At 45.7% G+C, this 16073-nt stretch overlaps 1 protein-coding gene across 2 annotated transcripts in view; it reads left to right on the plus strand.

Moving 5' to 3' along the window:
- The first annotated feature begins 1091 nt into the window (after positions 1-1091).
- The window catches only part of NAV2 (neuron navigator 2), a 768760-nt gene continuing 753778 nt past the window's right edge, over positions 1092-16073 (plus strand). Inside the window, exons 1-2 of one of the 2 annotated variants that reach the window (XM_035264232.3) lie at positions 1092-1201; positions 6246-6896. In XM_035264232.3, the coding sequence (XP_035120123.1) occupies positions 6822-6896 (75 nt within the window). In that variant the 5' untranslated portion in view covers positions 1092-1201; positions 6246-6821. Of the gene's footprint in view, positions 1202-6245; positions 6897-16073 lie in introns of those variants that run through there. The other variant, XM_078340757.1, reaches the window with a different exon arrangement.

The following is a 16073-nucleotide window of genomic DNA, read 5'->3' on the forward strand; positions in this document are numbered from 1 at the left end:
TAGAAAGATCTGCCTGTGGCTGTGGACAGGCCCTGCAGGCTGGTGGCACCTGGAAACTTCGGAAAGGCCAGGCCACTCTCCTGCCAAGACCAACAGGATTTCCTGCTTTCTCACCTCAGGCACCCTGTGTGATGGGGCAAGTTTTGATTGGATGATAGGATTGGAGGGAAATATGAAGTCTTCAGAGAGAGAAGGGGAGTGGAAAGAGAGAAATGTCCACTCTAGTGCCTTTCCAGACATGTCTGGTCTCCCCTTTTACTCTATGTATTTGGACCTGATATAAACTTAGGAGAGGAGAGATTTTTTTCAGCAGTTCAAGTCTTATTTGCAGTACTGGGTTCCTGAGATCCTCTCATGTGGGCACTTATGCACTAGGCCACTCCATGAAAGAGATATAAGGAACACGGGGATCACAAGCCTCCCAGATTCTAAAATGGCCCTGGGTAAGGCAAGAAGAATGAAGAACTGTCCGGAGATGGGTCACCTTGGGGATGGGATGCATTGCCTTCTAGGTTACAGAAGGTCTGGCTGTTAGGTGGCCCAGGGATTCTTGTTCTGCATGTTCAGGAAGCAGAAATGGGTCTTGCATGGAGGCAAATTTCATTTGTGGGAAAGAACTTGCTCTCAACCAGAGCTCTGCAACCGGAAAGGTAATAAGCACTGTCTTGGGAGCTTCAAAGAGCTCCATGGAGAGAGGTGTTTGGACATAGGCTGGACAGCTCCCTGATGGGATCCTGTCCAGGGGATTCCTGGATTTAGTGGGAGGCTGAACCAGGTGCCCCAAGGCATCTTCTGACTTAGGTTGTCCAAGGATGCACGTCTTCCTTAAAGTGTCAGGTGCGTCTGTCCCACTGAAGAAGGGCGCTAGCTAGCAGGCAGGATTGGCATGTCTCTGCCTCGCAGGGCCTGCCATCGAATAGCAGCAGCTCCGGAGAGATCCTCTCTCTTTCTCTGGTCCCCTAGTCTGGGAAAGGACTCGGGACCCTGGAAGGGGACCAGGGTGGCGAGGCCACCGATTGGCAGCCAGGCGCCATGTGAACTGCGCTGGTTGGCTGGCGGGAGGGAGGAGGAGGCGGTTTCCTGGGTAACGGGAGGGCAAGGAGCGGCTGCAGCGGCAGCGGCCGTGGCTGAGAAGCGCGGGCTGGAGTGCGGTGCGAGACCGGCTGGAGGAGGCGGCTCCGCGAAGCCGGCGTGGGCGCAGGTAGGAACCCCCTATGCCACCTCCCCCTGGTCGGGTTGGGCTGGACAGCCCTGCGGCAGGACTGGCCTGGGAAAGTTTGTGGCGCAACTAGATGGGCAAGGAGGAGAGGACTTGGTGATGCTCTGTGCTGAGCTCCAGGGTCCAGGGCAGGGCGGTGAGTGCCTTTGCGGAGAGAGCCAGCCTCTCATTGATAGGCTCGGGGTCACACACCTCTGCTCCGGGACCCTGACCGAGGGCCAGGGCCTCCGAAACCGCCTGGCCGCAGCATAGATACCCGGCCAGCGGAGGCACAGCCGCCCGTGCATGATGACGGCCGGGGGCCCTTGTTCGTAGATGCGCTGGGAAACTCTTCCCCAGCAGATGCGGGGCTGGGCGTGCTGTGCCGGCCTTGGAGGCTGCTCTGTGAGCTCGGGGGCGCACTTTTCCGGCCTCCAGCGACACTGCGCCCGCCCCTATTTGGAGTGGGTGTATATCCCTCTGGGAGTAATTGCCTGAGGCTGTGCCACCTCCTGTGCGTGTTCTTGTGTTTCCGCGTGTCTTGTTTGCGTGTCTCTGTGGGTTCCCCTCTGCGTGATTGTGTCTTTGGGTGTATCCCCGCGTCTGGGTCCCTCTGTGTTTGCTGCTAGCATGGGTGACTGTGAACGCCCTCTCCAGGTGCTTGTGTCTGAGTACCGCTGTTTGTGGATCCTTCTGTCGGCGTCTCTGTGTTTTCGGTCTGCATGTGTCCTCCTCTCTGTGTGCTAGTCTCTATGTGTATCTATGAGCATGTGTGTTTTCTGTCTGCGCCTGTTTTCTAGCTACGTCTGTCTCTGAATGTAGGTCTAGTAACCTGTCTGCACAGGTCCCTCTCTGCGGAGTCGTGCTTCCTCGTGTGTGATCCGAGCTTCTGGGGGTATCTGTGTATATGCATGTGCGTTTGTAAGTCTGTGTGTGTGTCTGTCTGCATGTCTGCAAGTGTCTGCTGTGCCTGTGTCTGTCTGTGTCTCTTCTCTGTGCCTGTCTGTCCATACGTGTGTATGTGTTGGTGAGGGCGGTGTAGGTGGATCAAATCCGAGCCGAGCTGGGGGCAACTAGGCCAGGCCTGTGGTTCCCCTGGCTCTCCCTCTCCCACGCTCCGGCTAGCTGCGGGCGGCGGGCTGGGGCGCGGGCGGGGAGGGGGCGCCCGAGCTCTGGGAGCCTCTTTGCCTCCCGGGTGTGCGCTCCGCTGAGCCGGCTCCTTTCTTGCCGGCAAAGGGACTCAGGCAGCGGCAGTGGCAGCCCGCGTCGCCCAGCTGGGGCCCTAGTGACTTATTTTTGTGTGTGATCCTTTCTTTTCTTCAGAGAAGAGGCGGGTGCACGCTCCGCTCGCTCGCTCGCTGTGAGCAGATAAAGGCGCCAGGGTTGGCGGCTAGGTCAGCCATCCCTCCCCTGCAGCTTAGCAGAAGTAGCCGACTCGCGGGCTCCCTTTGGAAGCAAAAAATCCCCTAGATTAGAAACTCAGCCCAGAAACCACCATGCCTCCTTGGTTCTCTTTCATACCTCTTATGTAACTTATTTATGGATTGATTAACGAAAAGCTAGATGTTCAAGAAGCTCTTCTGTTTCCCCCATTGACACCAAGGATTAATTAAAAATGCAGCATTGGTGGTGAGTGTTAATTAGACCATTGGAAAAACAGATGCACCCCTCTTTTAGAAGCTTAAGTCCAGGTATAAGATGAAACAGGTCAGGCCCCTCAACCCCCCAACCTTTAATCCAGATTTAAAAACCAGTTTCCCCAGTCCTGGCTGCCACTGGAGAGAGGGAAAAGGCCAAAGGGGCATTGCCTGATTTTGAAAACTTTGGAAAAATTTAAGGATATTTTGCCAAAGCTGGGCTCACAATTCAAACAGACATGGCAGAAGGAGTAAGTTGTACCTAAGAAGGCCTGGCCTATGACTTTCCTGGTACCTGGAATCCTAAATCGGCATTTAACAGGGTGAAGTTTCACTGCAGGAAGGGACCTCAGTGGGTCCCTCTGAAGGATGCCTCTACCTCTAAGACTAGGAAGCTCTTTCCTGTACCCCCTATATACTGGGCTGTAACTCCAAACCAGTCTTTAACCTTTCCTCCCCCCACACCCCACCCCAGGGGTTGCCCAGAGGAAGAAGGATTTGGGCAGATGTGGAATAGGAGTTTGAAGCCTTTTTGAGACTGTACCTGGCAGGAAAAAGCCTTAGCAGTGTGTTCAGAATATCTTCAGTAAGGCTGGGCTTGTCTTCTGAACTTTTAGGGGAAGCCAGAGCTTGCCCACAATGCTCCCCACTCATCTTACCGTGCAATCTGGCCAGGCCTTCTCCTTTTCCCCCTTTCCCTTGCAGCTGCTCCTGGCTGACTTATGGCACAGAGAGGAGAAGCTGCTGATATATTGCTGCATTTAGGGATCAATCCAATAAGCATGTTCACTCTTCAACAATTCAGTTAAATGTTCCCCAAGTCCTTTCTTTCAGCTCATTTTCATTCAAGTGTATTTAGACATCATCCTGAGATTTCACTGGCAGTAAAAAAAACAGAGCTTTTACATCAGGGCATACTCTCTTGAAGTCCCTTCTGCCCAGTCAGAAAACAGACTGGATGTGGCAGTTAGATAGCTGACAACAGCGTCCTTCCTTCTCTTCTTTCTCCTGTGACCCTCTCCTCTCTGGCTTCAGCATAAGGACAGCAACAGCCCCAGAACTGGTGCAAACTGACTCCCAGAAAAAAACAAAAGGCTCACAGGAGGTGTTGAGCATCCTCCCACTTCCTGCTGGTTGGGAGGTATTTCTGTGGTGAGAGCGTCTGTCCCCATGTGCACTTGGGGCGGGTGCGCCGGCTGGTGTGATGGGATGTGACAGGGTCTCACCCAGGAGAGAGCTCCAGCACAGGGGCCTGGCGCAGAGTGCAGAGCTGTTCTCAGATACAGAGAAAGCCCAGAGCTGTCAATGAGGCAGCCCCGATAGAGAAGGCCTTCCAAACAGGAGACCCTTTTTGACACCTGGCTTTTTTTCTTTTATTATTATTCATGAGGAGGGCCAGTAGCTATGAAAAGTATAGATTCTGAACTCAGCCTGCTTGTGAAAAGCCAAACAACAGTGCTCCTTCCAGAGCAGCATGGATCTGAGCAGGAACTTTGAAATGAGACCTGGGTTGAAATTTTAGGCCCACACTTCCTCACTGTGTAACTTTAGGCAAGTTACTTGACCTTTCTTATCTTCAGTTGTCTCATCTCTAATCCAAGGCTAAACATCTCTATTTGAAGAAAAGAAGTGACACACAGCAAGCCCTTAGCAGAGATTTTCTGAATAAATGAATACGTGAAGCAGTAGCTAGCATCCAGCCTATAGCAAACATTTAGTACATGTTAGCAATTATTTGATCACCTGTTTGGTGTCAATAGGTGATCTTGATCTTTCCAATTTTGTGTGGTATTATTCTCCTCACTTTAGAAATAAGAAAACTGAGATTCAGAGAGGTTAAGTTACTGGCTCAGGGTCACACAAGAAGCTGCAGCATTAATATTTGAACCTATGTCTGCCTGAGTCTTAGTTTGAGGATTCAGTTGGATTCAGAAAAAGGTAATACTTAGAGTCAATTTGTCAGAGTTTATCTGCATTGTGGTCTGGAGCTAAAAAGAATGGATCTGAGGTTTCACCTTTGCCAGGAATCCGCTGAACGAGCTGTGGAGATAGTGGTAGTAAGCAACCAGAGAGTGTCTCCTTTTTTCTAAAAGCTCAGCTATTTCCTGGGTCAGCAGAGGGTTTCAGTACTCTGTCTATAATGTCAGCCACCCTTGGGGATACAAGATAGCCTTCTTCTGAACATTCTGCTCCTCACTGGTTCTTACCAAAATCAGAACATCTGTGACTTGGGAATTCACTTGCAGAAATCTGTTCTGGCCGAGTGTTTCATGTGTGTGGGACGAGCCTTCAATGAAGAGGGATGTAACTGCAAAGTCACATCCCCTCTGCAGCTTCTCTCCCAAGCATCCGCTAGTCCTTTTCTTCTTCCTCCTTCTCCCCCCACCCTCAAGCTGTCTATGGCTTAGTCTCATGTCCGCCTCTTAACCTGCTTTGGCACTGAGCTGCGCGGAAGCCTTTTGTGATAGGGGATGGCTTCGGCCTCATTCCAAAGTAGCCACCAGTTAGGACAGCTGCAAGGAAGGGTCTGTGGGTTTCTGTCTAGTGCCCGCTGCGGCCGGATCTGGCCACAGCTCTCCCGGAGGCTGGCATGGCCTGAATTGTGGAATGGCTAGTACATTCATTAGAAATGCTGGCAAGACTAGTGCCTTTTAGTAAAGAGCTCCCCACCCCCATTCCTTTCCTTCCTGATGGTGCTGGTGTTGTGGGAGGAGGCATTCATAATTATTTGTTGATACATGTTCACAAGTTCCTCAGATATGTCCCCACCTCTTGGATTATTTATGGGAGGGTGCACCAAGTGCAAATGTTTTTTTTTTTTGGTGCAGAGGCCCCTTCTTCTCTCCTCCCTCCCTGTCTCTCCGAGCTTCTGTGACGTCAGCCAGGAGGTGACTGAGTGCTCTGCCTGCAGGTTCCCAGGCAGGGAATGCGGCTCTGTAGACAGTTGCTTTTCAGCTCTGAGACAGTCTCTGCTGCTCTGTCTCACTCTCTCCGAGGACCCCGGTGTCTTGCCTGCCATACACTGCCTCCTGCAGCTGTAATTGGGGGAAAAATGTTGATGCTTTGTGCTTCACAGACCATTGCTTCCCTGTGTCTTTATACTTTGGTGCCTTATTCCTCTGATGATGGTGATGATGATGATGATGATGATGATGATACATCCCATGGAAGTTTGAATGATAACTCATTTCCAGCTCCGGTGTGCTTATTTCCAGAACACAAGAAGCGGGGAGCCCATGAGGCCCCTGGAGGTTGCTTGTCCGTGGATGTGCTCAGAGGAGCTTGGAAAAAGATCATCGACTGCTGCTTGGTTCAGACCTTACTATGTGGCTCCAGATGGTGGGCAAGACAACTCAAATCTATACTTTTCTACAAAAGACAAATCTGACTGTTGAACATTTTCTCCTCAGGTATGGGTCTTACACCATGAAGGAAGATGACAGCCCAGGAGGGGAGCCACTGCTGTGATGAACGCTTGCAGGAGCCATGAGGGGCAGCTTTCCGTGCAGTGTTTACAGTGATTTATGGGAGTCAGGGACTGCCAGAGAGGGATGTGGATGTTATCAGCTTGGTGGATTAAATGCCCATTTACATTGTTATTGACATATAAATTATCTGTGCCAAGGAGACAGTGAAGGAAAGGGTTTCTGGGGCAGTAATGTGGTACGTGCTCTAGGATATAGACTTGTCTTTGCCCAAATTTGTCCTCCAGTCTCTCAGGAAGCGAGTCTCAGACCTAAAGTAAAACCCCAAGACTTAGCTCTCATGATGCTGGCAGCAGCCACCTTCATTGTAAAGGCAGTGGTGCCGAGTGAGATTCCCAAGTGGATTTTAAGAAGACAAGAAGACCTTTGAAGAGGTGGTGCTGATTACCTTGGCTGGTGGGAACTCTGGAGGTTGCATGCATCACTTTTGCATGGGTTATTTTGTTCCTCTGTGGATTTGGAAGCATCGCTGAAGGAGAGAGAGGATTTTATTTCTGGGACATGGAATCGGTTTCCGAGTCCAGCCAACAGCAGAAGAGAAAGCCAGTTACCCACGGACTGGAAGATCAAAAGAGGGTAAGTGGCAGAACTTGGTTGGTTGCTTGGATTATGGTGCTGGAATTGCTAAGTGATTCAGAGAGCATAGGCGGTCATCATTGAGTATGCTTGTTTGTCTTTCTCTCCTGAAGGAGGTAGCATGGTGGCTTGAGATTTCTATGTCTTGATGCTGGGTGTCCTGACTTGCTGGTAGGTAGGCAAGAAGAAACATAAAGAAAAGGGAAAAAAATCAGTCCTGGCAGCCAAAAAGGCAAAGATTTATAAGCTTTATCTGAGAGAGTTAACAAAAAATGTTGGTGTTCTCAAAGTCCAATATGAGTGTCTTTGTAGTGAAGCCCCCTTTGGGATTCACACGCTCTTAGCACCTTTTGGAAATGTTGCTCCTGACAGTGGAGGTTTTGTTTGAATTATTCTCTGTGTGGGCGGCTGGCTCTTGTGTTTATGGATCAAAAACATATTCTACTGCGCTCTTTGGCCCTATCCGTGAGAATGTCACAGCCATTTAAAATGGCCTGTTGAGTGTGGGTCATTTGCTGTCATTGGTCTGAAAGCTGCAGTCACCCAGGACCTGTGTCTACCAGTTAAAGTTCAACTTGTCTTTAAAAGGCAGATGTGTTGGGGAGTAGCATAGAGTGGCTGGTTGTTGAAGAAGAAAGTCGAAGCTGTATCTTCTTACTCTTGGGGCGTAGCTAGGACTAGGGGGTGGCAAGGGTTAAATACAGCTCTAGCAGAGTCCAAGTTTGTGTTAAACTGAAAATAATTTCTGATATTTCCTTTGAAATGTGGATGGTAAAAAAAGACTTCTGGTGTTCTTTCAGAGTGGTGTGGATATCCCTCTCCTCCTGAGTCTGAAAGATTGACTCTTCCCAGTATGAAATACACATGGAGATGAAAACTGTCCTTTTGACTCTTCCCTATAATTTTATATGGCTGTGTGTGTGTGTGTGTGTGTGTATGAAAAAGGATTTTGTATTGCATTTTCCTCTGACTTTCCAAGGATGAAAATGTATAGAAGAAAATTTCTTATAAACATAAATATTGACTTCATTCCCAACAAAAATTCAGTTTCTGAAATTGCCACTACTACAATTCAGGAAGGATGCTCACTATCTTGGGAGCCTAGATAAGTGAGATTTGTTTTGCGGTGTTTGATTTATTAAGTGTATAACCCACTAGACCTGTGTACTCCTATTTCTACAGAAACTTTCTGAGAGATAGGAGAAAAATCAATAATAATTGTGAACAGAACCCAGGATTGACTGCATTTGACCAAGTATTAGCCAAGTTTGGTATCCAGACACTTAGTGGAGGAACATTTGGGACCTCTGACACTGTAGACAATTTTAATTGGGCTGGTACAGCGAGATAATATGCAATTATGATGGCTTCTTTTTGGCTAGGTGTAGATGTCTGCATTTCCCATCTGTTCTTGGCTCTGGCTGCGTTGGGTCCACATGTACTATGGAGCCTCTGGAAGTAGAATATAACCCCAAGTGAGGCTCTGCGGCAGCTGGGGTAACATCAATTGGTCATGCTCAGCTGACATTCATTTTAACTTGAACTCTAGCCGTCATGGCGATTATTAAATTTATAATGATATATGTAAGATCCATTTTAATGACTCTCCATGCTTGGGTGAGCTCTCGCTTGTGCTGGCAAAATAAGGTTTAATAGAGTATTACATTTCATTTTCTACTGAATTTTCTGGGCTGTGGTTGAAACTTTGCTTAGGAAGAATTAGATTGTTTTTCCTGATAGGCACTGTGACAGTGTTCCACATTGCTCAGAGTACAGTTTCTGGGCTTCTAGAAATACCGCTACTGCAGTAGATTCTGTTGGCGGCAGCAGCTTCTGTTGGTGTGTGCATGTGTGTGTTTGTGGGTAAACACACACCCCATTTGCGTCAAGTGTGAAGCTAAACAAGCCTCTCAGCGTGCAGCCTGGAATGTCTTGTCCATGAAGCTGAAAGGCGACTCTACAGTGTTTTGGCTCATATACCTCGGGTGAGCTGAAAACTCCTCTTCAGGGGGGATTGGCTGAAAATCCAACAAAGGCACAATTGAGGCATCTGCTGGAGAGCTGGGAAGTCTCCACCAGCATGCTTAAGTTACCAAGCATTCATTGGTGCCAGATCCTCCTGACATTTCTGTCTGTGTAAGAGACATTTAGGGAAAGACAATTGTGAGATAAGTCAAGAGACAAGGCAGAGGGCTAGCTAGATTCAATTTTGCTGTATTTCCCAATGTCCCAAGAAGCAAAAGCCACTTCTCATGCACCTGGTTGTAGTTTGGTGATTATTTGGGGTTTCATATGGATGAAATGGCTAGTTTAGGGCCAACTAGGATCTGGCTCTTTATAGGTACATGCATATGCCTTCTGCAGTGAAGAGTGTCATGGACTGTAGAACCAGAGACCTGGGTTCAAATGCCAATAGTGCTGTGTGCTAGCTGTGCAACCCTGGGAAACCTACTTAACCTCTCTGATCATTAGAGTCTACATTTTCAACATAGGACAATAGTATTTTATTATAGGGATATTATTAAGATTAAATGGAAAAAAGCTGGGAAGGAGTTTGGCGCTTGGTAAATATTTAAGAAATGTTCTATATATCCTTAGGATAGAGCGCAATGTGGGCTTTCTTTTTCTCCTTTTGTTCTTAGAGGGCTGCACATGGTTTTGTTTTAAATCTTAAAAAAAATAAGTAATACATACACATCACACATTCAAACATTATAGAAGAATACAGAATATAAATTTCTCATTTCTCTAATTCTATCCAGCAATGACTGCTATTAACAGTTTGATACATATTATTCTTGATTTTTTTTGGTTTGTGTTTCTTAATGAAATGGATTCATGCTATACATATTTTTAGGAAACTTGCTTTGTCATTTAAAATAATGTGGGTGTCTATCTGAGTCATTACATACATACCTAACTCATGCCTTTTAGTTACTGGATAGAGTTACACTGTAGAAGTGCCAAAATTTATATAAGTAATCCCTTATAGATATATATTTAGGATGTTTCCAGGTTTCCGGTTTAGGCTCTGTGGTTTTTTTGATATTACATAATTCCAGTATTTATCTATTCAACAAGTATTTAGGAAGTGCCTCCTTGTGGCAGGAACCTGTGTAAGAGTTTAAGTATAAACCAGACATACAAGGTCACTTTTTTCTTGAAGCCTATGTTTTAGATCAGTGCCCTCCAACAGAACTTCCTGGAATGATGGAAATGTTCTATTCGTGCACTGTACAAATCAGTAGCCACTAGCCATATCTGGCTACAGAGCACTTGAAATGTCACTAGTGTGGCCGAATTTTAAATGTTATTGAGTTATAATTAGTTTAAACTTCGATAGCTGCATGTGGCTAGTGGCTACTGTGGTGGACAGTGCCTTTCTGAATAGCCAACAACAGGCAAATAACTACATCATCTATTTGCAAACACTGGCCTACGCTCTAAAGAAATTAAATAGGATAAAGTTGGTGTAGTGAGTGAGAGAGATGTACGTTTCATATTTATAATTATTCTTAAATTTCTCTTTTAATTGATGTATAACAGATTCAGTAAAGTGCATGCTTAAGCTTACAAATCAATAAAGATGAAGTCTTATACCTCGTATACACCTATGCAGCCACAGAGGCATAAGGTATCGAGATCTAGACCTCTTCTCTTGCCCCAAGAGGATGAGCTTTACCTGGGTATAAGGGGATGCCTCCCTGAGGAGGTATCTTCTGAGCAAGACCTTTGTGGCTGGCCGTGGGAAGATCAGGAAGCAGCTGTCAGATGTGAATGTGCCACTTGTACCCTGCACCAGGAGAGAGTGTCATTCAGAGCTCTCAAAGCTCCTCCCTATTCCTTTGACAACTTATCTGGATGCCACATATAGACGGCAGCTCTCTATGCATCCCTAGCTCTTGTCGGATTTGAATTCTGTGCTGAAGTGAGGAAAAAGCTAGGGAGGCAGGGGGCTTCCGTGTAAAGAAATTCAGCAAGGTACGTATTGTTCAGTGCTCTAAGAACATACTTAACTAGCAAAGATGCAAGAAGTAAAATTCCCTGACAGACACCTATTGATCAGTCAAGGGAATGACTTTTTGATTGATTTTTCTCTACTCTTCCTTAGAAGTTTGTCCTTCACAGACAGAGTTTTCCCGCAGAGCATGAACACTGTAAAATAAGAATTGTTCAATTTTTTTTTAAAGATGCTTAATAACTGAGTAGTGACAAAAATGGTTTAGTTTGAATATTCTCCTAGCTGTCAGCTTCTCAGATAAAAGCTTCCTGGAGCCAGTTTTTAAAAATGACTTTGGAGAGGGTGAACTCAGGCTTAGTGTAATTAAAATTTCCAGGGTTGGCTGAACTGCTCCGGATCTGCCAAACCCTGCCCTTCAAAGGGCAACATATTGTCATACTTGCCCCATCAGCCTCTCATCTTCATTTTTATCAATGGCATTCCCAACTTCCTTGTCACTTGGGTTTGCAACTCAAAATCATTTGACCTTCTCCCATCCCGTAGGCACACCACCCTTTCATCCAGTCAACAGCCCTACTTGTTCCTGTGCCACATGTATCTGGCACCTGACTGTGCTTTTTAGTTTCACTGCTACCACCATAGTTTCACATCCAGGAATTCTTGCCCAGGTAGTGGTATAGCTTCCTGGCTGGCTTTCTTGTTTCTGTTTCTCCTTCTTAAGTTTATTTCCCACTTCTGGCTAGATTATTCGTCTCAGAATCCAGCTATTATCATCCTACTTGGTGGTTTCCAACCGCATCTTCCTTCAGAGGAAGCCATCCTCTTCAGCCCTTGGCAATTAACATGGTCACTGACTTCTAGGGTATAATGAATAAAAGCTAGAATCTCACTGGAGTCTCATTGACCTCAGTGTTAAACCTGGAGGCATTCTGTACTCTCCTGGAGCTGTTTTCTCCAGTGGTATTTACATGTACATAGGTTACAAGATGCTCAGCACTGTGCCTGGCACAAAAGTATTCAGTAAGTGGGGATTACTGTGATTACTGCAGTCTCCTATTCTCTTACTCAAATCTTCTGTTCCTGTTAAGCTCTGATTGCTGTTTCCTGACCACACCTTACATTTCCCCCAACTTCTGAGTCTTTGCTAATGTATCATGCTCACTCACCCAGAAGGCCCTCACTCCAGACCCCTCAAATATTCTCCATGTAGAATGGATCCTCCTCCTGTTTCTATACCTTGCTTAAGTGCAGCCTGGGTAGGAATTCACCACATTCTCCTTATGTCCCAGACATTTTCCCACATGTCGCACCTCTGAACAAGATGGTTGGTTCCTTGAGGAGGTCTTGTCCATCTCATTATCCCCAGCATGCAATAGGCTCTCAGTAAATACTGGTGGTAAGGATGAATGTTACTTATAGGGTTGAGATTCCTCTTTCCCTGTGGTCAGGAGGTAAATCTGATCCTCTTAGGTTTAATATGTTGTCTACTCATAGAAAGAGCAGGGAGACATAAGATTCAAGGAGACATATAGGAGTCATCTGAAGCCATCAAAGCATTTGATGAAGGACGTCTAGACTGGGTCTGGTGAGTAGAAAAAGGCATATTGAAGTCATGATTGGAAAGAAGAAGCAAGAGGGTTTGCATTAGTGACTAGACCAGGAAGATGGAGGTGGATGGATCTCAGATGTTGTCAATCTTCAATGAATCAGTGGCCGATGGGGACTGGCAGTCCTCTGGATGGAGCGACTTGAAGTAATGACACCTTCTAATGCTTCTCATGGTAGAAGTGTCCTTGCACGTGGTTTGTGAAAGTGGAGACACAGCAATTGTTATTCTTTTGGGATGTAGGAAGAAAACAAGTGTAATTTAAAGTAATTCCCAAGCACAAGTGGTTAGTGAAGCTTTTGAAAAGGATTAAAAAAATTAGATCAATGGCGTAAAGATAGGAGAAGTAACTAACATATATAGACCAACCACTGTGTGCCAGGGAGGAACTAGCACTCCTTTTACTTGATCTCATTTAGATATCCATCCTAAACCTGTGATGTAAGTGTTATTAACCCGTTTTACAGATGTAAAACCTGTGATTAAGGGACTTCTCCAAGCTTCCACGGCTTAAGTTGTCTGCTAGACTCCAGAATTTCACTGAAATTTTACCTTGCCAATGATTAAAAATCACTTTTTCAACTTCTTTGCATCCATGCATAAGTATGTACACACACACACACACTCCCACTCCCAATGGGACTGTTATTAGGTTTGCTTTCCAGGGAATAAAATGGCTTTCTTCAATCAGTAGTGGAATTTCTAGTCTCACTGCTACTACCCTAGTTTAAGGTCCAGGAATTCTTGCCTGGATGGTGGCATAGCTTCCTAGCTGGCTCCCTTGTTTCCATTTCTCTTTCTTCAGTCCTGCATGATACCTGTACGACATCTTACAGATGTCTTGTTTAGCCGGGAACAATGTCCATGTAATTCAGCAAATCAGGGCTGCATGCCACCTCCCTCCCCAAGGTCAATCCCAGGCCAGTAGTGAGGCTGAGCTGCTTTTGAAAGATTTTCCTTGGCCATAGTGATATGAGCTCTGGGGCACTGAAGGTGTGGTTAGGGGTCTGGATGGATAGATGCTCACATGTTAGGTGAGGTTGAGGCTTCAGCCCAGCTCCCCAGATGAGCTGAAATGCTTGTTCCCTGGCCTGGGCCAGTGTTTGCTGCTTGTCCTTTAGAGCTAGAGGTAGCAGCAGTTATACCTGATCTGCCTTCTGACAGGTCACTGCCTGTAGGGCCAACCTGTCTTCCTGGCATGAATGAAGGAGTGTTAACCAAGAGCTCAGGAGGTACAGGGAGGATATATCACAGCACATTTTACACATCATTGAAGAAGAGTGGAGAGAGACTGTAGCCAGATGCAGCTCCATTTAGTAAGCTTTGAGATCTGAGTCAGGTATAGGGTCAGGGGAGAGGACGGCAAAGGGGCCAGACCAATTCCCTACCTTCATCTCAATGAAGAGAATGTGAGATAGCACAAGATTAGTCTTCATTCATTCATTCATCCTACTTTATTTATTGAGTAGTTACTGTGTGCCAGCCAGCCACAGCATAAGGCACTGGGATCATGATGATGAGCTTAGAGATTGTCCCTTATCTCTGGGCACTTCCAGTGTCTTGGGGGAGGCAGTTCAATCAGCAGCGACTGTGATCTTAGGTAAGCATCTTTCTGGCTTGAAGAAATCAGGGAGGGCTTCTCTGGAGGAGGGGGAACTTGAACTCTGCCTGTAAGGGGCCAAGTGAGAGGCACACTGAAGAGACATCTAAATGAGCAGCTCACATGGGAACCATGCAACCAGCCTTTTGGGGGCTGCAGCTGGGATGGATGCTGGCTGTTATGGACCGAGTTGTGTTTCCCCAAAAATTCATGTGTTGAAACTTTAACCCCATTGTGGCTGTATCAGGGTTGTTTTCCAGGAAATACAATGGCCTTCTTCAATCAGCAGAAATGAATGCTGATATTTGTTATCTCAGCTTAATTTTCAACAGTGAAGAAAATTTAACATTTTTCTGGACCTGATTTTAATGAAGCTGAAAAAGTAGGGTTATTTTTGGTCCTTAAAGCTGCTAGAAGTTGAACAATGACCCAGGCACCCTCAAAGGTAGTTATTCTAGGTTGTTTGATGGATTTATGTACATTGCACAAGGGTAGCTCTGAATGTAAGTAAACTGAATTTACTCTGGCTTTTTAGCTCTATCCTAAACTGGCTTCCAGAAAACAAATTGAGTCCTCAGCACAAAAGAAGGATGAAATTGAATGCTAAGTGGTACACAGTGCCGATTCCCCCATTGGCATCCTGCATAGAGACCCAAGACTGGCTCATTTGTTGAAGCCCTTTTACTTTCCTGATCTCTTTAGACTTAACTTTTTCCTATTGGTCTGTACTGTGTCATCATTTATTCCTTTCTCCAACTGTCTAAAGTATGGTTTTAAACTGGAAGGAAAAAGAGCAGCAATGTCACCTAGGTTGTTAATCACGTAACTTTGAGACATTATTATGTAGGAAAATTTATTTAACCTTTCTAGCCTCTGCATTTTCATTATAAAAATGAGGATGCTAATAATAAAACCTTTGGTGAGGATTATGAGATATAATGCACTTTAAGACTTAACACAGTACTTATCACATAAGTATTAAAGGATGTCTATTATAATTCTTATCATACGTTTCCCTTACATTATTTGGCAAAATCACTGTAAGTGGCCTATTTGAGGAGTAAAATGGGGTTAGGGGATGGGTGGCTCCTGCTACTGCATTTGAGTTTCCTTTTGGTTAACTGAAGATCACATAAAATTCCTTCTGGTTTAAGCTTGTGTTATGCACATCTTCTTAAAAGAAAGTGTACTTTTCTGTTTTAGAAGTACAATCAGTGGCGACAACAAAATCTTCCTTTATGTAGCAATCCTGTAATAACTACTTTGACTTCATCTTTCCACACATTAAATTACAATGCACAGGACCCTGGCATGTAGGGATTAGGTTAAACCTTTTTATGTGTGTCTCAGACACTCCTTACAAGTTGCATTTGTACCTGAAAGTTTTTTTGAATTTCATTTGATTTACTTGATGGCACCCCCTATAACCTCAGCACCAGGAAAAAAAATCTGGTTACCTAGAGGTGGGTTACAATTAATCAAGGTTTTCCAAAACCCTTCCTTGGCAACTTTGCTCCTAAAGCTTAGATCAGATTCTTCCATGCCTGGCATTTGAATCACAGTAATGACATCTCTGACTCCCATCCTCAGGGCATTAATTTTTAATCTTCTTTCTCGTTGGGATAATTAGGAAGGGAGAGATGTGGGGGCTGGGAAGAGAAATGAGAGGAGATGTGGATGGCAGAGCAGGAGTGGATTTTTTTTACAACACAGCTTCTTCCAAAGATAAGGAACAACACGGAAGCCTTGCATCTGCATTCTGAGTTTATTTGTGGGGAGGAAACAGAAGCAAAAATGGGATTGGGACAGGTGGCTGAAGAAGCCAAGTCAAGTGATTCCTGACACAGGAACTGGAGGTCATTTGGGGAATGAGCCAGAGCTGTGTAACTGCATATGTTTGAGAGGGAAGTTAACAACTAAGCTTGGGTGTACATGGTGATTTGTTCCTTACACAGAGTAAGTAAAGATAAGGTTACCCAACGCTGTGTCCATTTCCAGAGCTGTATCCAT

The sequence above is a fragment of the Callithrix jacchus genome, chromosome 10 (assembly GCF_049354715.1).
Source record: "Callithrix jacchus isolate 240 chromosome 10, calJac240_pri, whole genome shotgun sequence".
NCBI classification, from domain to species: domain Eukaryota; kingdom Metazoa; phylum Chordata; class Mammalia; order Primates; family Cebidae; genus Callithrix; species Callithrix jacchus.